Here is a 25679-nt window from a genome sequence, read left to right as displayed (position 1 = left end):
AGACACTGGTTTTTCTTCCTCATTTTCTATTCCCAATTTTCTATTTCCCAAATAAGGTTATGTAAAGCCAAAATACGCAGTTCTGATCAACAAATACTGGATGAAAAAGGTTCAATTAAACTTAAAAGCCCTAGATATGGAATGATTAATTTGGCTTTTCTACTCAAAGTAAAAGCACCCTTCTTAAGACAAGCTAATAATACCTGTGTGCACTCCACACCTCTAAAGTAGTAATAAAACAATGTTCTCTTCACTTTGTCTAGGGCTTCATTTAATGGGTCAGGAAGAATCTTGCTAGGGCAGTAAGTAATGAACGGAAAATACACCAACTTCCAGACGTAGTAAGACTGATGAGAAAACGGAGAGCCGTAGGATTAGCATTCTCCATCAACATGATAAACCTCTAGCTCTGACATCCTAATGCTAAATTTGCTTCAAAAACATTTACCAGCCTGCTGCACTGTCTCCTGGTTCTTAAAGAGAAAGTTAAAAACAAATTCTAATTTGGTTTAGGAAGCTTGAGGTTTTATTTAATTTAAAGCAATTAGTTATTCATTGTGAGGACTAAGAATATATATATACAAACTAATTTAGAAAATATTAGGAAATTTTATGCATATTATTGTAGGAAATGCTACTTATTCTTTACCACAGGAAAAAGTACACATAATTATAAGTAACCAATAATCACAATGAAATAGTGCCATGAGAGATAAAAGTTCATTTCCCTCACAAAGAATGAATAAAGTAATTAAAATACCATTTCACATAAATCCTACGCTGCAGAATTTTGAAAGAGCTCACATCTAAAACTAGTTTTATAGCTATTCTAATGGCCAACTGATAATTTTATAGTCCAATTAGAAGCTGATTTTACTGATTAATTAAAATAATAGCAGCTATTTGAAAAAATATTTCTTAAGGGACATTAAAAACCAAACAAACGTTTGGAAAATGCGATTTTTTTGTAGCATGACTACACAACAGTGGATATAATTATTTTTCTTTCTGATATAAAAGACAATCTCAAATCATTCATTTTTATATAGCGTTCCATTTATGCCGTTTCCTAATTATTAAAAAACGGGAGAGAACAAGTGTTTGTAGACATTGCCAAAAGAAAAAAAACAGCCCAAAAAATAGCAGTGTACTTCAAAAATCACCACTGAACATGTCCCGCATTTTCTCTCATGAGTTAGCCTCCTTCTCAGTGTCTGCTCTGGATGTTCTTGTTTTACTCATACTCTTTCACACCACGTCCTTGAGGACCCCCGCCTTGCGAACGACAGGAAACGGGACAACAGACGCTAAGGTCAAGTTCCCACCACTCCTGGAACTGAGCGAGTGTCCCGACAGGTCAGCTATCACGATTGTGCTCCAGCTGTGTGGAGGCAGGGACACGGTCCGGTGTACTCATTTATCTCCTGGCAATTCTGCATCTGTGGGCTTGTTGAAACGGGCTGGTGTCATGTATACACACCCTGCAAGCATTCTTGAAAAACGGGGGCAGAAATACTAGATGAATGGTACAAATATAATAACATCAGGGCTGCAGATGGCGTATGAAGGTCCACAATCTGTGGATAACAAGGAAGGTGGGCCTCTGAACCGAGGGTCCCTGCCTGCTCCTACCACACGCCTCTATTATTACTCTCTAGACAGTCTTTGGCTGCAACACTCGGGATCTAACAAAAACACATTTCCATTTCTTCCCTCTGCAGCTGCCCCTGAAATCCTCTCCTTACCTCCAGTGCAGTTTTTATAAACCTCTGTGGCTTTCTCTTGGGATGAGAGTAATGTGAAGACACCACAGTGATTACATCCCGTCACAATATGGCCACCTGCCACTTCCTGCCAACCTTAAAACTGCACACCTCCTACCTTTTAGATTGACGTTACCTCTACTCAAGCATGTATAGACCTCTGCTGTCCAGTATGGCAGCCATCAGCCACATGTGGCTCCTGAGCACTTGACATGTGGTTAGTCCAAGTGCAGATGTGCTGTGTCAAATACACGCTAGATTATGAAGATGTGGTATGAAAAATGAATGTTAAACATCTCACTAACAATTTTTATAAGGATTAGAAGTTGAAATGATACTTTGGAACTACTGGAGCACATCAAATACATTATTAGACTAAATCCACTGTTTTTCTCCCTTTCTTAAGGTGGCTATAGAAAATTAAGAATTACATGTGCAGCTCACATTATACTTCTATCGGGCAGTGCTGGCAGAGACACCAGTTCATTTTATGCCAGACTCTAAGGGAGACACTTAGGTGAGTCATTTACTCTCAGGAGTGCTCACCACAAACAGTTACAAGGCAGTTGTGACAAAGGGTGGAAAGAGCGATAAGCATGGTTTGAATAGCCTGTGTGCCAGGCATTCCACATCCGTCATCACAAAAACACATGCAACAGGTACTGTTTACCACCCGGAAAGCTGGTACCTGGCAGAGGTTATCTGCCTGGAGGAACAGTGAAAAGAAAACATGTTGATCTGGCTCCAAAGCCCACACTCACTTGACTCCATGTTGTCTCCCCTGGATGTTTTTCAGAGTATGGGAACTTCTGTTTGGAAGAACCAAAGAACACCATATCTGAGCTGGAGTGTGAAGGGCAGAGGCCAGGGAGAAGCAGCCTGGGTTGGAGGGAGCCCTTCAGGCAGATGGTGGCCCTGGGAGAGGTGGAGGAGTTGGGGGGCTCATGGCTGGGGCTGGCCTGGAAGGTGGGCACAGGGACTGAAGATTTGGACAGGCAGGTGGGGAAGCCTGAAATGCAGGCACAGGTGTGACCCCAGGGATGACAGTGAGGCTAATAGGCCAGAACCTGTTTCCTAGGACAGCAGATTAGGAGGGAGGTGATGAGGAGGTGACAGGAAGGTCAAGAGGAAGGGGGAGTGCTTGTGGTGAGAATGTGGAGCCCGACGTGAGCTGAGGTTCCACTTGACGGGGACCCCCCAGTGCAGCTGAATGCGCAGAGCTGCTCCTGGCTCAGGGCACGGCTCAGGGCTTTTCATCCCACCCGCCTGGCTGCCACGCCAGGCGCAGCTGGCCTGCTGGGTGGAAGGGGACTTGCCTTGCTTGTGTCGGAGCTCCCAGGGTTCCTGCACATAGCAGATGCATAGTGATCATTAGGCAAAAGAGGGCTCACTCAGGTCCAGTTGCGCTCCGAGCGTCACTATCTTGCATGAGTGGGTGCTCGGGTGGCCTGAGGGAAGGAGCTTCCCAGGAGGGGGCTGTGTGGAACTGAAGACCTAGGCTGGCTGCAGAGGCTGTATGTTCAACTTGAAGGGCGACAGCTCCTGCTGTGGAAATTTCTCCCCAGTTGAAGGGCATGTGTGATAGACCTTCAGAGAACATTAGACTATTTCTGTGATTTTGCAGGCACAAAGGTGGATCACAGCACCTTTGGAAAGATCTATCAATTTCTAGAGATCCATTTGCAGAATCATATTTGCATTTCAACATATTCTTCTTCGTTCTAGGTAATTCTACCACTTTTTGGGTATATTGAGAGGATTAATGACATAATCTAGTTATACAGTCCTACGTTCCCTAGAAAGGCATTTTGACAGAAAAGAAATAAATTTACAATTCAGAAATGCTGACTGACAATTGCCCATGAGGAATGTCAGGGATGGTTCCTTCTGTTCAAGGAGCGTTAGTAAAAGGGAATAGGTTACGTAACAGGGATCGGAGAATGGTTCTGAGGCAGATGTAGCAATGAGGGCGGCGCCCTGGCCACTGAAAGTTACTTCAGTGTCTGACGCAGGATCAGGTCATTCACACTATCATAGAAAAAGTTACCCAAGCCATATGTTCTACAGCTGACTTAACGTGTTCTAGGAGCAAACTTCATCTGTGACTGCACTAAATCTTCAACCCAGTTTGGTACCAGCAGAATCTCAGAGACAAAAGTGCCTCCAGTCATCAGCTAGCGGGTATCAGACAGACTCAAACTGCAAAGCATTTGAGGAACCTGATCTAGGATCTCCTGGACACCTTCACTTTCAGTTTTCTCCATATCCCCCTACCTTCCTCGCATTTACAGGCCATCTAGTCTACCTGTGTCATTACAGGGCCTCTCTTTTGCTGAGAAATTCTCCTCTGACTGCTGGTTAACTACCCAATTTCTTTATGTGACCCTCTCAGAGTCTCTCCACTTGAATACTTCCTTTTGCTCGGCACTTGGAAGCCTACACTCAAAATGTAAGGTCAAAGTCCACTTACAAGATTGAATCTTTTCATACTGAGAGTATAAATCTTGAAATATTCACAAGACTAAAACCACATTTCTCAGGTTTTCTAAGCAAACTGAAGCTTAATGATATACCTGATCATAGTTTGATGTGCCCATGCTGGTGGTGAAGTTCAAGGACATTTCTTTACAATCCTGGGCAAAATTCAGTGAGTAAAGCATATTGTGGAGTTTTTTCTTTTCCTCTTTTGGTGGTAATTTGAAAGGACAAGGGAAACAACATTAAAAAACAGGTCATCTGCACCCCCAAATTTTGCTCCTGTGCAGCACTTCTCAGTGGCCTGAGGATGGGTCAGGGCAGGCAGGGGCAGGAGTAGGGGTGGAAAAACTCCAGCCTGCACATCAGAAACTCAACCTGGAGACTTGCCCACTTAATCTCTCTGGACCCCAGTTTCTCATCTGTAATATGGGAGCAGAATAGAAGATTTCTTTAGAGCCCTTTCCAGTTCAAAGTTTTCTGACTGAATTAAGAATTGGATCATTTATGATAAATTGTTCTGTTACCGGGGCCGGCCCGTGGCTCACTCGGGAGAGTGCGGTGCTGAGAACACCAAGGCCCCGGGAACGGATCCCATATACGGATGGCCGGTTCGCTCACTGGCTGAGCGTGGTGCTGACAACACCAAGTCAAGGGTTAAGATCCCCTTACCGGTCATCTTAAAAAAAAAAAAAAAAAAAATTGTTCTGTTACCAATTAAACTTTTTAAAATTTATCATTTTATTTTTCATTATTAATTTTTATGGTTTGAAATGTTCAATAAATGAGAGAACGAAAGTGTTTCTGTTGTTATTGTTCTATAAAGTGGACCAAGTGATACGGATCCTTACGGATTCAGGCTGAGAACTGGGAGAGGATGTTGTTAGATTTCTGAAAATGACTCATGCAGCTCCTGGCAGCTCCTAGCAGCTCCTAACAGCTCTAGTGGTCCACAAAAGCAAGACAGAAAGTAATAGACTGAAAGAGAATAAATAACTTTTTTTGAAAATCTTGAAATATTCAAGGCCAAGGGAACACATTTAGTTAATTGTTTCATCCTATAAAGGCAAGTAACAGAAGGCTGAATGCATGTCCACTAAGCCCCAATTCTTTACAGTATATAAGACTAATTCTCGCCAGAACGTCCTGTGATTTGCTAAACCTTAGCCTGGTCCATCTACCTTTCCTTAGTGCATAACTATCATTTTCTGATTAATTTACTGTCTAATTAGAAATATGGAGCTAATGATCAGGAAGGGAATATGACTAATTTCATGTTCTTCTTAGTGTCTGGAATCCATTGCTGGCATCCAAAAATTTTAAAATAAACAGTGTGGAAATATTTTACTTAGCCATACAGATGAATATCACTTGCTAAATAGGAAGGACTGTGAATATAGCAGTCATATGAACAAAGTCTATTATTATTGAAGAACAAAGGCTACTTTCTGGTATTTAACACCAGTGTTAATTAGGGGGTAATAGAAGTGCGATAGTTTCAGGACATCTGGTGCATTACAAAGCAGGCCTCCAGATTCTGTGCAATATCTTCAATTTCTATAGTTTTAAAAAATGATGCTTTCAGGATGTTCAATAACTTGAAACTCATATTTCTTAGCTTAGAAACACTATTTAATTATCTTGAACAAATGAGCTCAACATATCTTCTTTAGTGACAAGATGTTCCCACTTTTTATCCATAGTCTGTGGCCTAGCAGACATTCATTTTATAACCCAACTGGGGAACAACGATACTTCATCCAGCTTTCAATTTTCAGCACAATAACAGCAAAAAGTACCTTTGGAATAATAAAGAAATCACCCTAATCACCCACATATATCAGCAATCACTAAAAGAAAAGCTCATTAGGTTTCAACCTGGAAGATGTTCAGTGCAATGAAGAGAACACAAGAATCATGTTATGTGTTAGAGAACCATTTTAATTAACAATGACAGCCACACTGTCTTGGGGAAATATATTTGGCAAAAAGTATTTTACTCCCTCTGAAAATAAAAATGTGGCTAAAAATATAGGCTCTGGGCAGTTATTATATTTAAAGCAAAGGCAAGGAAGGCATCTTTCTAAAAAGAATAGCTAAAATTTCTTTAAGTATAGTAAAAATTGCCAAACTGAAACAAAGGGGACTAGGAAAAAAAGACTTTGGATTAATAACTAGGTTGAATTACTTAATATTAAGAATAATAGGACACCTAGTTTCAAGGGGATAGTAATTTCTTTAAATTATATAATATTTTGAACACTACAATTAATTGTGCTTTAATATCTCATGATCCTAAGCTGACTGTAATTTTCACTGAAGAACTCTTAGACCATAACTACAAAGGCCAAGCACGGTACACAGTTGGCCAGGGCCATGATATTGTGGATGACATTGGCAGAACATTGAAATTTGGAAGGATAATGTTCTATTTTCAAAGGGGATTTTATAAGAGAGGGGCAGCTGATAGGGAAGGCTGGGTGACATGGTGACATAGCACCCCACTGTCCATGTTTGGAGCACTTTGCTTTAATGAGGATGGTTTAGACTGGGGCCCACTTTCCTGGTTGGGAGGGGCCTGGGTGGCTGGATCGAGGGCTGAACTGGTCTTGTACAGCCATTCCTAGGAAAAATGAGCTCGTGAGGGTTTGTCTTTCTTGCCTTCTCAAGTCATATCATTTGATATGCCTTCTTGCTGCTTTCTGGACAACCTTGCTGCTCAGCCTTGACCTGTGCTAGCTTCTTGTGCTAGTGTGGAAGCTGGACAGGGGATTCATGCATTGGATGGTTGATTGAACAAAATGAATTTTGAGGTCCCCTCCTACCCCCATGATTCTACAATTTAAAGACAGCTTATGAGTACATGACAGGAAGAGTTAAAGAGCTCAAGTATCTCTGAATGTTTTTGTGCTTTAAAACATATCAGGGATCAGTCACTCTTAAAATATTTCTGAACATCAGTTAAGGTTGGTACCACTGAACTGTAGGACTGAGAAATTTTGTTGTCTCCATAAATCTTGTACTATAAATGTATGTATATACACACACAGAAGCAACTATGCTGGATTTATATTGTGACTTGGTAATTGCACATATTAGCTAGATAATGTTTACATATAAATCAATCTCAGGCCAACATTCAGCCTTTTGGAATGAAAACTCATTTCTGAAGTCCTCTGGTCCAACTCCTTTACAATAGAATCAGTTTATACTCTGACCACTCCCATTCCAATGTTTTCAAGAGAGTACAAGCAACCAGTCCACATATCAAAATAAATTATTAGTGGTAAAATTATATAGTCACAAAGCAATTCTTAACTTCCCCTACTCTATAAGTATGTCCAAAAAATGCTTCCTAAACCCTAAAAGCTACCAGCAGATATTTCCAAAAGAAAAATATCAGAGTTTGCTCCTAGTTTTACATTGGAAGTGATACTGTCTATTAGGAAAATAGTTCTTGAAAGAAAACACTCATATCTTCTCAAGGCCAGGGTCTGTGTCTCAAAACGTCTTCTGTTCTTAACTACTATTACTGTAGCCACACAAAAATGATAAAATGTGGAGAAAAGCATCTAAATTAGCACTCCATTCCAGAGTGTGCCCCAGGTAAATTAGTAAATAGTGAAGTCTGGCTCTACCTCAAATAAATTTGATTTATTTTTAAATAGAAAAAATTTTACCAACTTTCATGTACTTTCTTCCTGTTTATCACAAAATCTTACAAATTCCTTCAGCTCAGCTCAGGAAAGTCACTGTAACCGGTTTTCCCGAGGAAAAGCCTCAGAAAGAAAATTCCAGAAAACACTTATTCCTTCTGTGAGAGATTATGACAGAACAGAAAAAAGCTGCACATTAAGAATGCGAGGACCAAGTCATCTGGCTAGTTAATCAAAAGAGAGCCAAATCTGAGTAGAAGCTGTGCTTCTGATGTCAGGTTGTCCCTGGGTCACTGCTGATCTCTTGGAGTGCCACATATCATTCTGCAGCTTTGTTGGTTGCATAGAGTGTTACTGTGAGAAGATTCGGGGACACCACACAGTAAGTTCAGAGCGATGGGAAGAGAAACATTAAACAAGGAAAGAAAGCACTCATCATATATCACAAATAACACCAGCTCCTCTATGCTCCCCTAACTGGCAGCTTAGGGTAAAGTTTGGGGCATATTCACACTGACTGTATTCACTTCTAGGATGGACACTGACTACAGTTTTCCTTTTTCTATTTAGCTTGTTCTAATTTCATTTTATACATGCACACGTATGTGTAATTTATTTTTTGGTGTGAGAGGGTGAGATGCCTCAAAAGCATCTCAGAAAGAGGGAATGTTCCCTAATAAATCAATATGTAATTTAGAAGTGTTAAGGCATTAATATTCAAAATACCATCAAGGCAGGCAGTCCATTACAGAGTTTAAGATTATATAAAGTGCATTTTACTTTTAGTATGTGGATTTCATACTTTATTTGGAGTACAGGAAAATACAAAGGTACTTCAAAAAGTTTGTGGAAAAATGAAATTAACAGGTAATTCAAAAATTTCCACAAACTTTCTGAAGACCCCTCGTTATTAATGCTGAATTTTGAACATTAATATCTTATGAGAAAGTTGATTCCCCTTAAATATCAGATGCATGATGGTTTGCTACCTTCCCATGTTTCTGAATTATATCTGACAGAACCTACAACTCTGTTTCATAGTAGAAGCCAGTGGAGAATGGGATTAATTCCAAAGAAATGTAGTTAAAAATTTTAAATTAAATATCTTAAGCATGAAAAATAACATAGTAAATATAAAACAAACACCCAGGTATCCACCATCTAGCTTTGTAAAATATTAACATTTTGTTTTACTTGTTTCAGGTTTCTGTAAAGAAGTAGAGCTGGAATACATTCCCCAGCCCCATTTTCTTCCCTCCCTCTCACAGAGGCAACCACTATCTGGAATCTATTTTTATCATTCCAATCAGAAATTTTAACTTTGCTGCAGTGCATATATCCAAGAATAATTTACAGTCTTAATCTACATATTTAAAAATGTTATACATATAATATCATGCTGCAGTTATCATTCTGCAAATGTTTGTCAAGATATACCTGTGTTGCTATATATAGCTCTAACATACTTATTTTAACTCTTGTACTGTGTGAAAATATTGTGATTTATTTACCCATTCTCCTGCTAATGAATACTTACTATTTTCCCAGAATCTCTACTATGCACAATGCTGTCATTAATTGGTCCTCCTGCAGAATCGTTCTTCCATCTCAACCTCAAGTGCTCTTGAACATAGCCGCTGGCACTGCAACATCGCCCACTCCTCCTAGCTGTCTCCCACTCCCCACATCTGACCATCACGCCTGGACCAGGAAATATCCTCTAACCTTACCTCTCCTTCACCCATCCCTCCTTTTCCATCATGGAAACAGTTCAAGTTGCTATTTCTATACTGCTGACCTCCTCGTAGGCCTCCCAGATGCCAGGCTTGTTTCTTCAAGTCAATCCTCTACCCCACTGACTGCAGTGATAATGAATTTAAAAGCCTAAACTGGCCATGGAATGTCCTCATGTCCCCACTGCATGTGGGACACAACTGAGTTCCTCAACAGTTCCCCAAGCCACGCCTGTATCTCTGGCCTAATTTTACTCCAGTACATTTTATGACACAGCAGCCCTCTCCTGCTGGCAGCTCTGAAGCCATGTCCCAAGCTGGCTCTGAGCCTCTGCTTATGACTGGAAAGATCTCCTCTTTTACTCAGTCAATGTCTCCTCATCTTCTGAGTCCAACTCTGGTTTCATGTTGTCCTGGGAACTTCCCTACCCATTCTCTGTGCTCCCGATGCAACCTCTACTGAGTCACAGCACTTGCCACATTTACCTGGCATTCACAGAACCACTTGTATTCCTCCCCAGCCTGAATGCTACTTGAGGGCAGGGACCAAGTTCTATTCAGTTTTATATCCCTTGCAAAGTACCTGGTAATACAAATAGGCTCTCGGACACTGGCTAAACTGAAGTGGAAGGTAGCCAATCCATTAAGTATATGTTAGTTTCATAATATAGGTGAGAGCCAGTCTATTTAAAATGATGGAATAATAAATAAAAAGTGACATCTTTAGCCCTCCATGAACAACACATCTGTTAGCTGATACTTATGCATTAATAAGTACAATGTGTGATACTAATAGAAATCACCCTGTAGCACTGCAAATGGCTTCTGAATCATTAGATTAAATTATATTCAGCCTTCACAGTTGTGAGCACTACAGTACCTAGAACCTCCAACTCTCCCACAATGCCTCTATACAAAGGGCATAGTCTAGATTGTTGTCAACATTTCCTCTAGGACAAGATCATATTCTCTACCTACCTGTGACAAGCTCCCTTACTTCTGCATCAATAGATTTTCTCAAGAGTCGCAACAAGGCAGGTATCCCACCAACATTCTTCATTGCTATTTTATTTTCATCTGTAGACTTTCCAAAAACAAGGTTTCGGAGGGCACCACAAGCATTCTTCTGAACTTCCAAAACTCTGTGGTCCAAAAGGTCAACCAGATGCTTGATTCCCCCTAACCTACACACCTAGAATGAAAAATATTAGGTACCAGGCCTAAGTGATGTGACTGATCAGTGATCAAACAAAATCTGTTATGGAGAGATCATGGGAAATGGATAACTCCAGATCATCTCAAAAGGTTACTTTTCATTCTAAATAACACGTTTTATAAATGCTAAGAACATTCTCCAAGATGATGCTCTTTGCCCAGGTTCATGGCTTAAAAAAGAGACTGGAGACCTAGGTGAATTAATGTCCATGTGTAGGCAGCACAGTACTCCTCCAACTCTCTGAACACACACGGGAATTATGCTTTCCTTCCAGGAGTGCAATATGCAAATATACAAACACAACTAAGCTACGTGCTTAGTTGTATTTCCTGTACTGTCAGGAAAGAATTTTTGACTGAAGTCATTTAGTTTCTAGAATTGGTGCTCTAGGCTACTCTCCCTACATTTTCTTCCATTTGTCAATTCATTAGTATGTTACACAAATATTTCTGGGCTTTATTTACCACATACACCTTTAGGTTTATAGCTGGTATGTTGTTTTGCATATTAAACTGATGAAAAACACGTCAGTTCTATGTGACATTGCAGGGGGCAAAGTGGCCCTAAAAAAAAAATCTGTATGTTATAGAATACTCACCAATAACTAATAACTTGCTCTGTTTCTATAAATACCAAAAAACTTTAAAATCTGAAACAAAACATTCATGTATGTTCAGCATTAGTGATGGTTATAAATCCTCTGTAACTTTACTTAATCGTAGTTGGCACCAATCTTGACCAGAATCTCATAAAATATATTAGTTCATTAGCTCAATGAATACTGTAATTTTTATCTGGTTTTTTGAAAATATTTTAGAAATGAAAGTTAAATTGATTTTTTGCTTCATGTTTTGTAAATAAGCTAATGAAGTAGACACATGATTTGAAAATGCTGAAAGCACTCCAAGAAATATACTCATCTAACTAGTTTTCCTGAGAGATAGTGAATGTTCTACACTTTTTTTTGTTGTTGGCCATTACAAGGATCAAACCCTGGACCTTGGTGCTGTTAGCACCACGCTACAACCAGCTGACTAACTGGCCAACTGTCCTGACAGATATTGAAATGCATAGTTAAGAAGTAAGAGCATATGGTATCAAAATATTCCTTTAAAATGAACTCTGAATTGCATCTGGTAATTTCTTAAATATACTAGTTTGTGACTGCTAAGCAGAAAGGCACTGTCTTCCCCGAGTCATCCCAGGCTCTGGGTCTTGTACCTCCATCTTCACTTTGTTGTCACCAAAGCACAGGTGCTGCAGGTAGGCAGCCGCGTTTGCCTGAACGGACGGGAACTGGTGCTGCAGCATGTGAATGACTTCAAGCAGCTCAGGATCACGCCAGGCAAACTCCCTGCACAAGAAAAACATGGCTTCAGAAAGGAAGGCTTGGGTTGTCATAATACATCGAACAGAACATTTGTTATAGGAAAAAAAACTCAGATGAGACAAAAACTTAGTTACAAAAATTCAAAAAAATATGTCTGTAAATAATTTTTTCCTGAACATTGTGCAGAAGCCCAGACGCTTATGATCTTAAAGAAATCATGACACACAGATGCACAGAGACTGGAGGAACAAAGGGGAACAAAGGAAATTCTTAATATGAGTAACTTTTCCACTCTGGTGTTCCTCCTCCTGATTCAAATTTTATATCTTTTTATTTATGTAAAAAATCTGCAGGTGCAAGGCACAGGTAAACAAGTGCATTTTAGCCAAGTGAGGTGTCACACCTGAGGAGAAAGGAAAGGGCAGTGGGTATGGGCAGAGCTGGTGTCAGCCTAGAAATCACAAATATTGTGGGCCTAATGATTTTTAAGAAATGTAATATATATGGTTGCTTTTGATTATAAGATAGAAACAGAAAATTATTAAAAAAAAAATGTTTTACCAGTAATCCTATAACCAGAGAAAACCACTGTTGACATTTCCTGGTCTTTTTTCTATGTATGTGTGCAAATGTGCACACATGTGGGTACAGATTTTTTTTTTTTAATAAAACTAGATTATTAAATAGCAATATTTCATAAAAATCTACTTTGTTTCAGGTACTATTCTAGGCATTATATATATTATGTGTGTGTGTGTGTATATATATATATAAATTCATTTATTCTTACAGCGACCTTATAGATTTGGAAGTTGAGGCAGAAAGGCTGAGTAACTGGCCACACAGCTAGTAAACTGACATTTTACTAATATTCATCATCCCTGAAAAGATGAGTTATTCTAAATAGAAGCATTCTTTGTAATAAACAGTTTTGCTTTTATGCATTTAAACTATGTTAACCATTTCTGATAAAAATCTGTCTAAAGCCTGTTATGTAAATCTATGTTATAATGAACAGAGTGCAAGGAGTGTGATACAAGCTTTCTTTGATGACTCACAGTCATTACAAATACACATTTTTGTCCTCTTTAAATGGCACAGGGATGGTCAAGATTTCTTGACATCCTGGGTGCCATAATGATCAGATGACACAAAGGGTAGGCTCTGGCTGGAGCTGGGCAATGCTTAGGCTTGTTTGGCATCAAGTCCAACCTTGACTTAAGATGGGCAGAAATTTACCCTGCAAACACTGTTATCAATTTGTGGGCTGGTTGGATGACATCAGTGCCTGCCAGGATTTGCTCCATTAAAACCTAAGCCCAGGCTTCTGTTTTCAGTCATAATAGAGTAACCGGTGCTGGATTTTGCCCTCCCACCATAAACAACTATAAAACTGAGCTAAATGTATGAGAAAACTGTTTTTAGGCCCTGGACAACAGATAATACAAGAATATAATCCTTGAGAGGAGGGAAACACCCAAGGAGTCCCCTGTTCACCTGGCTTTCTGCCTAAGGGTACTTTCTGGACCATAGGAATCTGAGGTCAAGCAGTACGTGATGGACTTAGTGAGATGAGGGGGAAAAACTAGAATTTGGGGGTGCCAAAGTGGTGAGAATGTGCAGGGCAGGGAGAGGAGGAAGCTATGCAGAGGTGATTCTACAGGTCCTTAGTGAGCACTAAGCTGTGCACGTGCAAGGCACATACAGGTCTGGTGGAGAGTGGCTGCTACGTGACTGAGCTGAACACATACTAGGTGATGTTGGACTCCCAGTCTAGCCGGAGTGCAGACCCTTATGAGCACTTCAGGAATTTAGTCAGGACTCTACCAAGGAGTAAGGACCATGCCATAGAGTAAGGGCCATATTCTAGGGCTAAAACAAATTTGAAATAGACCTAACAAAGAACAAAACCAATCTTGACAGGATCAAAAAGACCTGCCGGTAATTCAGTTATCTGCCATAACAAAACTCAGCACCCTAATGGGAGACAGCATAATCCAAATTCCCTATAATGTATCATCCACAACAGTCAGTGTATAATTTAAAACTAGATATGAGAAGAAACAAAAACATATGACTTACAAAGATGTAAAAAAAGCAACCAATAGAAACAGATCTGGAGACAACCCAGATGTTAGAAGAATCGGAAGAGAATTTTAAAATGATTATAAATGTGTTCAAAGACTTAAAGGAAAAAAATGTATATAGAAGTGAATAGATGGGGAATCTCATCAAAGACATAAAACTATAAAAAAAAAAACCAAATTCAAAATTCAAGTATTTGAAATAAAAAAAAAACAAAAAAACAATCATTGAATGGGCTTAACAACAGATTGGAGGTTGCAGAAGAAAGGACACTATAAATTTGAAGACAGATCAATAAAAAGTATCCAATCAGAAGAATACAGAAAAAAAAAAATTAAAAAACCCCAAAAACCAGAGTTTTAGTAATCTGTGAAATATTAAAGTGATCTAATATGTTTAATTGAAGTCTCAGAAGGAGAGGAAAGAATTTGGGGCAGAAAAAAATCTAAAGAAATAACAAATGATTGAAAATTTCCCAATTTTGGTAAAAACATCAACCTAAATTCTAAGAATCTCAGTGAACCCCAAGCAGGTTAAGAAAAACTATACTTAGACCCATCAGAGCCAAACTGCTGAAAGCTAAAGAGAAAAATCTGAAAAGCAGCCAGAGAGAAGACATATTACATAATGAGAAGAATAATACAAACGATGTCTGATTTTTTCATTGGAAATAGTGGAGGCCTGAAGACAATAAATGACATCTTTTAAAGTATTGAAAGAAAAATTTCCAGCGCATAAGTCCTGGATTTTATACCTAGCAAAAATATCCTTTAAAAATGAGTGAAATAAAAATATTTTCAGATAAACTAAAGCTGAGAGAATTAGTTGCAAGCAGACACACACCATGAGAAAGGCTAAAGGAAGTTATTTAAGCTGAAGGGAAATGAGTCAAGATGGGAACTTGAACTCACAGGAAGAGAATATGAATAGTTAAATATATGTGTGAATACAGAAGACCATCACTTCTACTTCTCTTAATTTCTTTAAAAGACAACTACCATGTACAGTAGAGATAACAGCAGCATACTATCGGTTTTATAATTTATGTAGAAGTAAAATATTTGATGATAACATAAAAGTCAAGGGGATGGTAAATGGAATTACTCTGTTGAATGTCACAGGTTGGGCCCTGCTGAAAAGTAACACCAGGAATGTTATCATTCTGTAAGTCACTGTCACTCTGCATAGCAAGTATTTTATGTTACTTCTTTTAGAGTATCATTTATACTATGAATACATTTGACTTCTAAGTTGATGATTATAAAAAAAAATCTCATAGATTTTCTTTTATATAGTAAAAATCAATAACTTCTTTAGTCTTACAGAGATGTTTTCAGGCTAATTGTAATATAGCATTAACAATAAAGGGTTCTAAGTGAATAAAAATATTAAAGTTGCTATTTTCAAAACTGAAAATTAAATAAGTTGTCATGTGCTTTTTGTTTTGAATATTCAAACTACAAATTCACCTGGATTCCAGTTTCAGCTAGAATAAATGTACTTATTATTATAAGGTAATCATTTATTCATCTTACGAAATGCTTTATCAGTAAAGTTTCATGTAATCAAAGCTAGCCATAATAGTTTTATGCAATAGATGATGAAATTATCATATCATGAATAGCTGAAGTACATTACCATACATGAAATCCTTGTTTATAGTGAATCAACACTTATTAGAGGTCGAAACTGAAGCCTTTAGAGACACTTATTAAATTCAAAGCTCTAATCACACTTCACTGCTTTTCTAGGTAGCTATTATTTTCTCTGCAGGTCCAGCCAAGGTATGGTCTAAATTACCTACAATTCAAAACCCTTTCTATATGGATGTCCTAGTCCTTTGTCATTTTGAGGATTTTAAAAAATAAAATCATGTTAGAATATTACTAACAATTATACTGGAGGTGATATTAAACAAATTATTTTTAAAAATCCTTAAAATGACACAAAGATGGCAAACCAGATAATGAATTTTAGGTTTAAAAGTGAATAAGTGAAGTGCTTTTAATGAAGCAGCAGACTTCCCATTCAATTCTGAAGTACCTCTAGTTATTCTGTTTTAATGACCAAAACCTCATTCTTCATTTTAATTCACACTCATTAGGACAAGTTGGTAGGGTGCAAAAAATGAATTGATAATTATAACAATTTTCCAGTGAAACAACTATTTGTGGGCAAAGAGTGAATGAAATCTTGCTAATACATGCCTTAAAATAACACTGAAGCTGCTTAAAATTTCATACCTTCAGAAATGATCATTCTTTCTTAGTTTTGAAATATTTTTATTTCCTGAATATTTTAAATGGCTTTCATTAAAGACGAGGCCAGTTTTTCACAATCAATCAAGTACTAAATGACTCAATACTTACATTAATTAAAAATGTTGCCTATAGGGCCAAACAAAATCAAAAAGAGAAAACATCTATTATTTGCCAAATATTTTTTGCTTATGAGATATGAACATTTCTTGTAAACTCTTTTCCTAAATGTCAGAAAGTTTCTCAAAGCCCCTAGTTAATAAAGGCTCTACACAGTACTGACCAGTATGATTCAAATGTTCACAACTCTGGTCTTTCCCAGTTTAGAACAATCATATGCATTTATGAAACCCTCATCCAAGAAATCAGGATAAGGGAAAAGGGGTAAAATGATCCTCCAAAGTCTCTTGTTTAATTCTAAGAGGCTATTCCAGATAGTTGCCTTCGTGAAGTATTTCAGCGATGAATGCTACAGATTCCCACATACCTCTGCATTCTCTAACTTACTATTAAGGCATAGAGAGAAAGAATCTACCTTTAAAATGAAATTTACCTCAGTGACCCACAGAGGTGGGATGTAACTGGAAGTATTACAGATAAGGAATTACGATATTACAATAGACTATACTTAAAAAAAGTCAGAATGCAGGAACCGATTGATTCCTGTGCTACCGCAGCATGCTGGAGACTCCTCACTGGCACTTGCCTGGGGTCCTTCTGAATGCTGTCGATGGATGGGGATCTTGTGGTGCCATCGTCGGCCGGTGCTGCGTGCTGTAGCCTGTTATAATTGCACTCTTGCACTCGGTACTGTATTGGCCTGTAGGGCTCCGCGTAGGTAGCTGTTGTGTTCAGAGCATAATTATTTCTTTGGTATGTAAGGGTACTTCGTTGGCTGGACGTCCTTTGTAGATTTCCAACACCTACTAGAAAGTCAACATTTTGAAAAAGATAGTATGTTCTTTATGAGGTTATACTTTTAAAAGGTAAAACACTTTTAATTTTAAGAAGGATTATAGTTTTTGGCAAATATATAAATTGCTTACTTTTAGATTCTACCAATCCAGAGCATTAACACTAAAAAAAGATATTTAAGTTTTTATTATACACAAACAATAATATGTCAAATTTATTAGCAGAAAAGAGCAAAAATAAAACTATAAATTTGCTTATATAATAGGTCTTAAATATGTTTAAGGTTCAGTAACTTAAAACTCCAAGAAACAGATAAGGAAAGAATTAAGATATATGTTTTATTTCTATACCTGTAGATCTTGGTAACAGTTAAAAATCTACTTCAATAGACACAGAGAGAAAGAACATTGATACATCAAATTATTCTATAGGTACTCTCAAATTATTACATGATGCTACATATAAAGGTACTGTACACTTAATTTAACACTTCCCTCCTAATTATTGCAGCAGGTATCCCTCCAATGATGGTATAAATATTCTTCCTTCAATTAAAATGATTTAAAAATTATCTATTTCTTAATCCTATTAAAGACATTCCTCAATTCACAGAGCATAAGAACAATTGAAATATTTCTTCACTAACATCTATTAAAAATTGGTACATTCTGGGCCGACCCCGTGGCTCACTCAGGAGAGTGCGGCGCTGGGAGTGCAGCAGTGCTTCCGCAGCGGGTTCGGATCCTATGTAGGGATGGCTGGTTCGCTCACTGGCTGAGCGCGGTCACACAAAAAAAAGGACAAAAAAAAAAAAAAAAAAAAATTGGTACATTCTATTTGAAGGAAAATCCCTCAGTGGACCAAATTGTCAGTTTCCAGCAAAGAACCAATTCAAATACAGTCTTCCCCCTCCTGGTGTTCTGGGAGGTATGTCTCCTAGAGTTGTGCCTTTGAGGGATTATCAGTGCCACCTGGAACCCATTTGTGGGCTTGTTAATAAGTCTGTAATACTGCTTCTTTTTTTTTTTAAAAAAGAGCTGCCCCTTGAGGTTCCATGAGCCAGCCCCAGAGCACCGTCTGGCAGCCTGCACCGCCATGGGCTACAGCTTCCACTCTGTCAGCGGTTCTGGTGTGGCATGAATGTGAGGTGGTGGTGCAAGGGTGTGAGGTCTCACCTCCCTGTTTTTGTAAATGCCGCTATCTTTTTCACAATCTACACTTAAGTATTCAGAAGAAATCTAACATTTCAAAGAGAGTAATGCCAAATCCATACATGCTAAATCAGACAGCCAAGTAATTCATGTGTGGATTTTCTCCAAATACTTGTTCCAGGCAACAAAAATTACAAAGAAATATTCCAACAAAGGCTCTCCTTTCTATATCTGATATGCTTCTCTAACCCAAGGAGAGCCAGATTTATAGCTTTACAAATTTATTCCTGAATTAACCATACAATCACTATGTTCATTGATTAGATTGTACTAAGGTAAAAATATATCACCAATAAATAGATTATAAATGAACGTCAGTTTTACTGTTTATTGAACTGCTGTCACAGCTGCTTATCTGACAACCAAATGGGCAACATGATTTCCTTCTAACAGGGAACCCAATCTCAATAAAATCCTTCTAACATTGGGTCCGTGAACTCGGGAAAGCAGCAGGACAGAGCTGAGGCCCACCTGAGCCTGTGCGATACAGTGCCGTCTGAGATCCTTGGAGCTCCACAGTTCCATGGTTTGGGCTGCGGTATACTGGGCTGTAATAGGTCCTCCCCTCATAGATAGGAGTGATGTGCAAGTCAGGAGACACGGCTGAGCGGAGGTCTTGCCCAAGCTGACTGTGCTGACTAGCGTAGGAACTCCGTAAGCCTGGAGGCAGGAAAATCACAGCATGAAGAAATAAGAAAATCGTGGTGAGGTTAAGAACATAAACACCATTAAAATCCTAACCAACAGGACCAAGTGTTAAGTGTAAACACCAGAACTAGTAAGTTTTATAAAAGAGGAATACCAGGTGTGAAAAGGTGTCCGTGCATATTTTTAAAATAAACTTTTCTCCGGACAGCAAGATAAAAGTAAATTTTCTAAGAAAAATAATTTTAAAAAAATTATTATTTTTATTTTATTATATAATAATTTATTATTATTATTATTATTTTCATTTTAAAAAACATACAAACAGTGGCTCACCCACTCTTTTCCTGGCCTGCACAACTGCTCCATCTCACTGAAAGTGCATAATCAGCTCTTTGGAGGAGGGCCCACTGTGGCTAATACATACTTCTTTATATCCCACTGCCTACGTTACATGCTTAGTAAGGCTGATGTTTAAGAACTGTGTTTAAATATGTCTCTCTATAAATTCACAAATGATTTATTATAAAAAACACTTGAAATTTTATGCTACAGAATTTATCACTGTATTTTCCTTTCTTTAAAAAAAAAACAAAACTGTTTTCATAGAACCCCACATACCAGATTCTTGCTTACCTTCTTTCTAGTATAAAGGAAAAGTACAAAGTTAGTAATACATTAATTATAAACCACTTAAAAATATTTTGACTCAAATTGCTAATAGCTAATGTTTACACATGGGACTCATAATAAAAGGGTAAATTTCAAACCCAAGCATTTTATTTTCTTAAAAAAACTGAATTAGTATATTCTCTATTATGAAGCTCAGAGTTTGTGATTTGTCATCATTAGTAAGTAAAGTTTGTTACTTGGTAAGAATACCAACTAAACTTACATTCCGAATATAAACAAGACAAAGCACAAACATATCTGAAGTCAATCAGCATATATTTGCTTTTAAAAAGACTGCAAATAATTAACATGGTAACTAATTATAAAAAGATAGGATAGTTCCCCATCCTGTTAGCTCAGTTAATCAAATCACAGCTAAAAGCAAATGACTGAATATGAGTGATAAGTATATGTTGCTCAGTGAGGAGGGGCAAGAAAGTTAACAAACACATAAAGATTCTAAAATGAATGATATTACCTACCCTGGACATCAATGTGACATGGAAGGAACTAAATGAACCAATGTGGGATTTAGGTACTGGCCCCCCACTTGACCAAATGAAGATGACAGGTTTATACAATCTTATATCTGGGAGGTTATCCAGCCAAACCTTCTCATTTCAAAACCAAGAAAACTGAGAGTCCAAAGGGAAATGTGACTCAGCCCCATCGGACAGCTACTTCCTGGCAGGGCTGAAAGGAAACCACAGGTCAGCGCCCTGTCATTCCACACCCAACGCTGGACACAGCTATCCCTCAAGGACCAATGACATGTGGTGTTAGAAACCTTGAACTCCACAGAGCCTTCCACAAACATCAGGTGAAGGAGGGAGGTTAGCCCACCAGGGCGGTGGCCATGGAAACCAATTTCACTCTAAAGATGACATTATGATTGTTACTGTAAAATTCTCTTTTGAGGATTTCAGCTTTTTATTCACTGGCAGATTTCTCATTCTTTTAGGCAGAGTGTAAGCTCTATTTCTTCGTGAAGCCCATGGGTATCCTGAACAAAAGTGCAGGCATTACTTTTGTTGACAGTGTTCTCATCAGTACGAGGTGCTATTGTAACATTCCTCAGAGCCACACACAACCCTGACTCAGCCCGAGACTCCGAAGCTCACCCTGAAGCTCACTCGCACTGGGGCAGAGGCAAGCGGAGGACTAGGCTGGCTGCTCCTGAAACTGGCAGAGCCCAGACCCCTACCCACTCCTGTGATGTGAAATAAGAACACAGCATTCTGCATCACCATCAGAATGTTACATTCTCACTCTGTAAGGATCTGCCTAGATTCCTCACTGGAATCCATGGGATGTGAAAACTTCTGTAGACATTGTGATTTTATCAGAAAGGTAACAAAATGAGCTCTTTATCACTTAAAACTATAAAAAGTAACCAACAGATTTTCACTTGTTATAGGATAATTAGAAAAATGAAATTATTATATGTGACAAGCTATGATGGAAAATAAAAGGCTTGGAATTGAAGTGAAATGCAGTACTTTCTTGATATTGAAAATCATTCCAAACAATATAACAATGACTTACTATTTTTGTTTATCTGCTCATACCTTAAAACATACACACACACTCCTGCAGATTAGCATTTAAAAAATTATATAGCCTCTGTAGATTAAGTAAGTGAATATGAATAGAAAGCCCACTATAACTTAGTTGCACTGAAACTGGAATACAAGTAATTATGTTCTATAATTGGTATCAGAAATAATTTTTCAACAGATTAATATTATCACAGAATAATTTGTAATAACCTTAACCCCCACCAAATAATGGAAAACACTGATACTCCACAATATTATTTACCCTACCAATAATTTCTGTTTGCAGTTTCAAAAATATATAGTAGTTTACTTGTTACAGTGATATATTCCATGTGATTCAAAATCTTTAAGACATTAGAAATATACACAAATTTATCTTTCAAACATCAATTCTTTTATCTTCTCAAAACTTTTCTTGACATGCAATGATTATACTTAAAAAAGTGTTTTAGGGCATATATGTTTTTCTGTGGTAGGAAGTAAGTTTATACACACACTGTATCATCATTTAAATTACCCAAGTTCCTAAATCTATTACAAAGTATTGCTTTAGGCTTATCAATTGGCAGGCTATCAATCTTTTGAAATAAAAAAATGATCGCAAAGGTAATGACAAGTACATCATTTTCTGAAGTTAGAAAACATAGGAATTCACAAATTAGAAGCCACATTCAGAATAAGTAGGCGGACAGATGAGAGGAAACAAAGCTTTCTGAGAACCTTTAAGAAACCCTTTGCCTCTTTAGAATATTGCAGAATTTTTAGAACAACGACAACAAAATCAGTGAGAGGCTAGGTCTAATATATATAATTGTATATATTTTTTTCTGAAACATGAAATCTAATCTCATTGACGAAGAAACAGGTTTTTTAAACCAAAGGAGATGAGCCCTCTCAGGGTTGAACACGGAGACAGTAATTTATGGCCTGGCTTCCTGCCCCGAGTCTCCACTTCACCCTCCTACAAGCTGAGATTTCTGCATAGCTGCTCTACACATACACAGGAGGAACACAGAAGTTCTCAGAACTATCTTTTAAGGTTTCCTTGAGAGGCAAAATTTCAGAAATTATTCCTACATCACTTTGTTGCATACTTTTCAGAGGCATTTCAGAAAATATCTAAGCCAAGCATACTCTTCTGATGGCTGAATGAAAAAGAGGTGGTTTCTCTACTAGGAATTTCTTTGAGCTCAAAATCAAGTTTAATATAAATTATTCATGCAAAATTATTCAATTACAGAAATCCCAAAAAGGTTTAACAATTCTTAGAAGCCTGTACAAAATATTAAAAATTTTTGTAAATAAAAAAAACCCTCAAACAAAATAAAAAGACAAATGACAAAATGGGAAAACACTTGAGAAATATACTACAAGGGGCTAACTTATTAAGTTTAAAAAGTTTTTATAAAAATGGACAAAAGACCTGAACCTGTGGTTTTAAGAAAAGATGAAATAAAGTGGCCGATAAACATATGAAATCTTCAGTCTCAGTCATAACCCAATAAAGTCCATTTAAAACAACAAAGCACAGCTTTTTACATACTAGATTGGCAAAGATAAAAAGTTTGGGCAGTATTTAGTGCTAGTGAAGGTACAGGGAAACAGGCATGCTCTTAACTTATTGGTGGAAACATAAATCCAAGCAACCTTCTTGGAGGTAAATTAATCTCTCTCAAAGTAAAAACATATATTGCATTGTCTTTAATAGCTAAAAATGACAATCTAAATGTCTATCAATAGGGAGTGACTAAATAAATTATAATGCATCTATTAAAAAAAAAAGAGTCCCATGCATCTGTTAAGAAAGAATGAGGTAGAACTCTCAGACATATTGAGATCAGACACAGTAAGTGAAAAGAACAAGGTATAGAAGATATATATGATAGAATCCCATCAGTATAAAAGAAGACACAATGTGTATGTACATGTGTATATAATGTATATATTAGGTATGTAAACAAACATTCTATAAGATACATAAACTGGTGATGAGACTAGGTGAGGGAAAGAGGACCCTGACACTTTCGCTTCTCATTTCACATTTTCTGCATAGTTTTAATTTTTATACTTGTGTATATGTTAAAGTATAATTTAAAAAATGAAAGAATAAATTCCATTTTACCAAAAAGAACAAAGTCTCTACAGCACATGGGAAAACCTCCATGAAAAAAACCTGAAGGGAACAGCTATAATACCAGGGACCTGTTGTCTTTCCAATTTAATCCAAGTAGCATTTAAAGATAATTCATAAGAGCTTTGTGCATTTCCCATTGGGATGCCAAAATTAAGGCAGCAGGGTAGCAAAATTCATATTCTAGTGTATACTACTAAAGCATTTCTAAAGAAAAAATTTAAATAGGCATGTATAGGGGTAGGCCTGGCTGGTGAAAAATCATTCATTAAAAAAAAAAAAAAAATCAACAGATGGCTTAGAATTCCAGCCAATTCTTCTAAAATCAAAAAAGTACATTTTGGACCCTAACATTTTGGGGGGGGAAATGTATCCATTGCAAAAGAGCCCACTGACATAAATGCATATAATTTCATGCATTAAGAATTACAGAGCCTGAAAGAGAAGTTATCCTGATGTTTACAGTGTAAATTTTGAGATTAAAAAATGAGCTTTTTCTACACTTTCCCATTTTGGTTACAGATGCACACAACATTTCCTCACTGGGCTTTATGGAGTGATGTCACCTTGTACACTCACCTGTCAGGCTGTCTGGCCGGGGCGGAACCATCCTCTCGTAAATATCATACTGCTGCTGTCCGAATTGCTCCATGTCATGAATAGTCCTTTGCAGTGAAGGTCCCAGATGCTGTGGTACGGCTGTCATCCCAGAGCGTTTGGGGGATGACGACCCCACCTGGCCTTGGGATGGGGAACCTACTCGAGTCTGTGCATCTGCCAGGGTCAGTGGGGACCCCACTCTGGTGGTGGTTTGGTATTGAGGGGTTGGTCCGTTGGGATTGGAGGTCTGCCGGGAGGTGACTGACCCAATCCGCCGTACAGCTGTTGGGGAGGCGGGTCTCTGTGAGTATGGAGAGGCTGCCCGCTGAGCAGGTAAGGTGGTGGAGGAGTAAGCACTGGGATTCAGAGGTCGGGAGTCGGTCACTGATGGAGAGCCAAATCCACTACCCAGAGAAGTTCTCAGTGACCCCCTTGAAGGAGACACGCCTGTGCTGATAACATAAGAAGGAGACTGTGCTCTAGATGGAACTGAACTAACTCTTCTCATGGCCCGATTGGCTACTGATGGCTGATGAAAGGGGGGGAAAAAAGAGAACGGGTTTATCCAGGGTTTTGTGTCCATTGTCATTACAGAAAAAACACATATAGCTCACTATAGAATGTGAATTTGCTATTTATGTTAGGCATTTAAGTTTCTTTTTTCTTTTTATGCTTTAGAGGGATATCTTGATTTTTCCTCATTGTGCTTTTCTTGTTCTACATTTTTTTTTTTTTTGGTGGTTTAATCTGAATTCTAAAATCAACCAGTAAAAGGAGATCTGCAGACATTTAATATTCCTTTTTTTCAGTCTCTACAGTTTTTTACCCTCTGCCTATGCAGTTTTCACAACACATAAAATGTTTTACTCCAAGTGCTAAAAAAAATACATGAGTGGGAAGGGTCACTGGAGAAATGTACTTACTTCATTCCCTGTGATTCAAAGTTTGGCCAAGGTAATGCATTTATGTAAAACAAAAAAAAATTTTTTGAATACATCAGTCTAAATGTGGCTAGAGGAGTATGTATAATTGTCTAGTCTTTATGGGTTGGTCCAATTAACAGAAGGAACATGTTCTCTCAATGTGGAATGAATTAAGGTCTGAATGGAGCATGGGTCCAGTGCTCTCCCCTGTGAATTTACTTCAAGGGACAGCTTGGCTGCACAGGTGCTCTAGCCAAATTTGTTTGTTCCTTTAGCTCAAGTATAGCTTGTACTAATTTCAGTGATTTCTTTTTACCTCTTCTGATCTATGAGTTCTTAGCATTAGTTGGTAGATTTAATGAGATGCAAAAAAAGGCACCCCAAAAATCTGTTCCAGCAGGAGGAATGCTCAAAGTCTCTACTGGGTTCTTGGCCTAGCCAGCTGGAAAAGACCAACATGGAACATGAACATCCCTGCCATGGCTGATCCAAGTTTGAATCTGTAGA

General features: G+C 37.9%; 1 protein-coding gene across 1 annotated transcript in view; it reads right to left on the bottom strand.

Moving 5' to 3' along the window:
• The window catches only part of PKP4 (plakophilin 4), a 235347-nt gene that overhangs the window by 25243 nt on the left and 184425 nt on the right, over positions 1-25679 (bottom strand). Inside the window, exons 7-11 of the mRNA XM_063087760.1 lie at positions 24229-24778; positions 19114-19302; positions 17219-17442; positions 12065-12193; positions 10606-10819 (exon numbers count right to left, since the gene is read on the bottom strand). Of these exons, the coding sequence (XP_062943830.1) occupies positions 10606-10819; positions 12065-12193; positions 17219-17442; positions 19114-19302; positions 24229-24778 (1306 nt within the window). The remainder of the gene's footprint in view (positions 1-10605; positions 10820-12064; positions 12194-17218; positions 17443-19113; positions 19303-24228; positions 24779-25679) is intronic.

The sequence above is a fragment of the Cynocephalus volans genome, chromosome 1, assembly GCF_027409185.1.
Source record: "Cynocephalus volans isolate mCynVol1 chromosome 1, mCynVol1.pri, whole genome shotgun sequence".
NCBI classification, from domain to species: Eukaryota; Metazoa; Chordata; class Mammalia; order Dermoptera; family Cynocephalidae; genus Cynocephalus; species Cynocephalus volans.
Note: the sequence above shows the minus strand (reverse complement) of the source record. Positions and strands in the feature narration are given on the sequence as shown.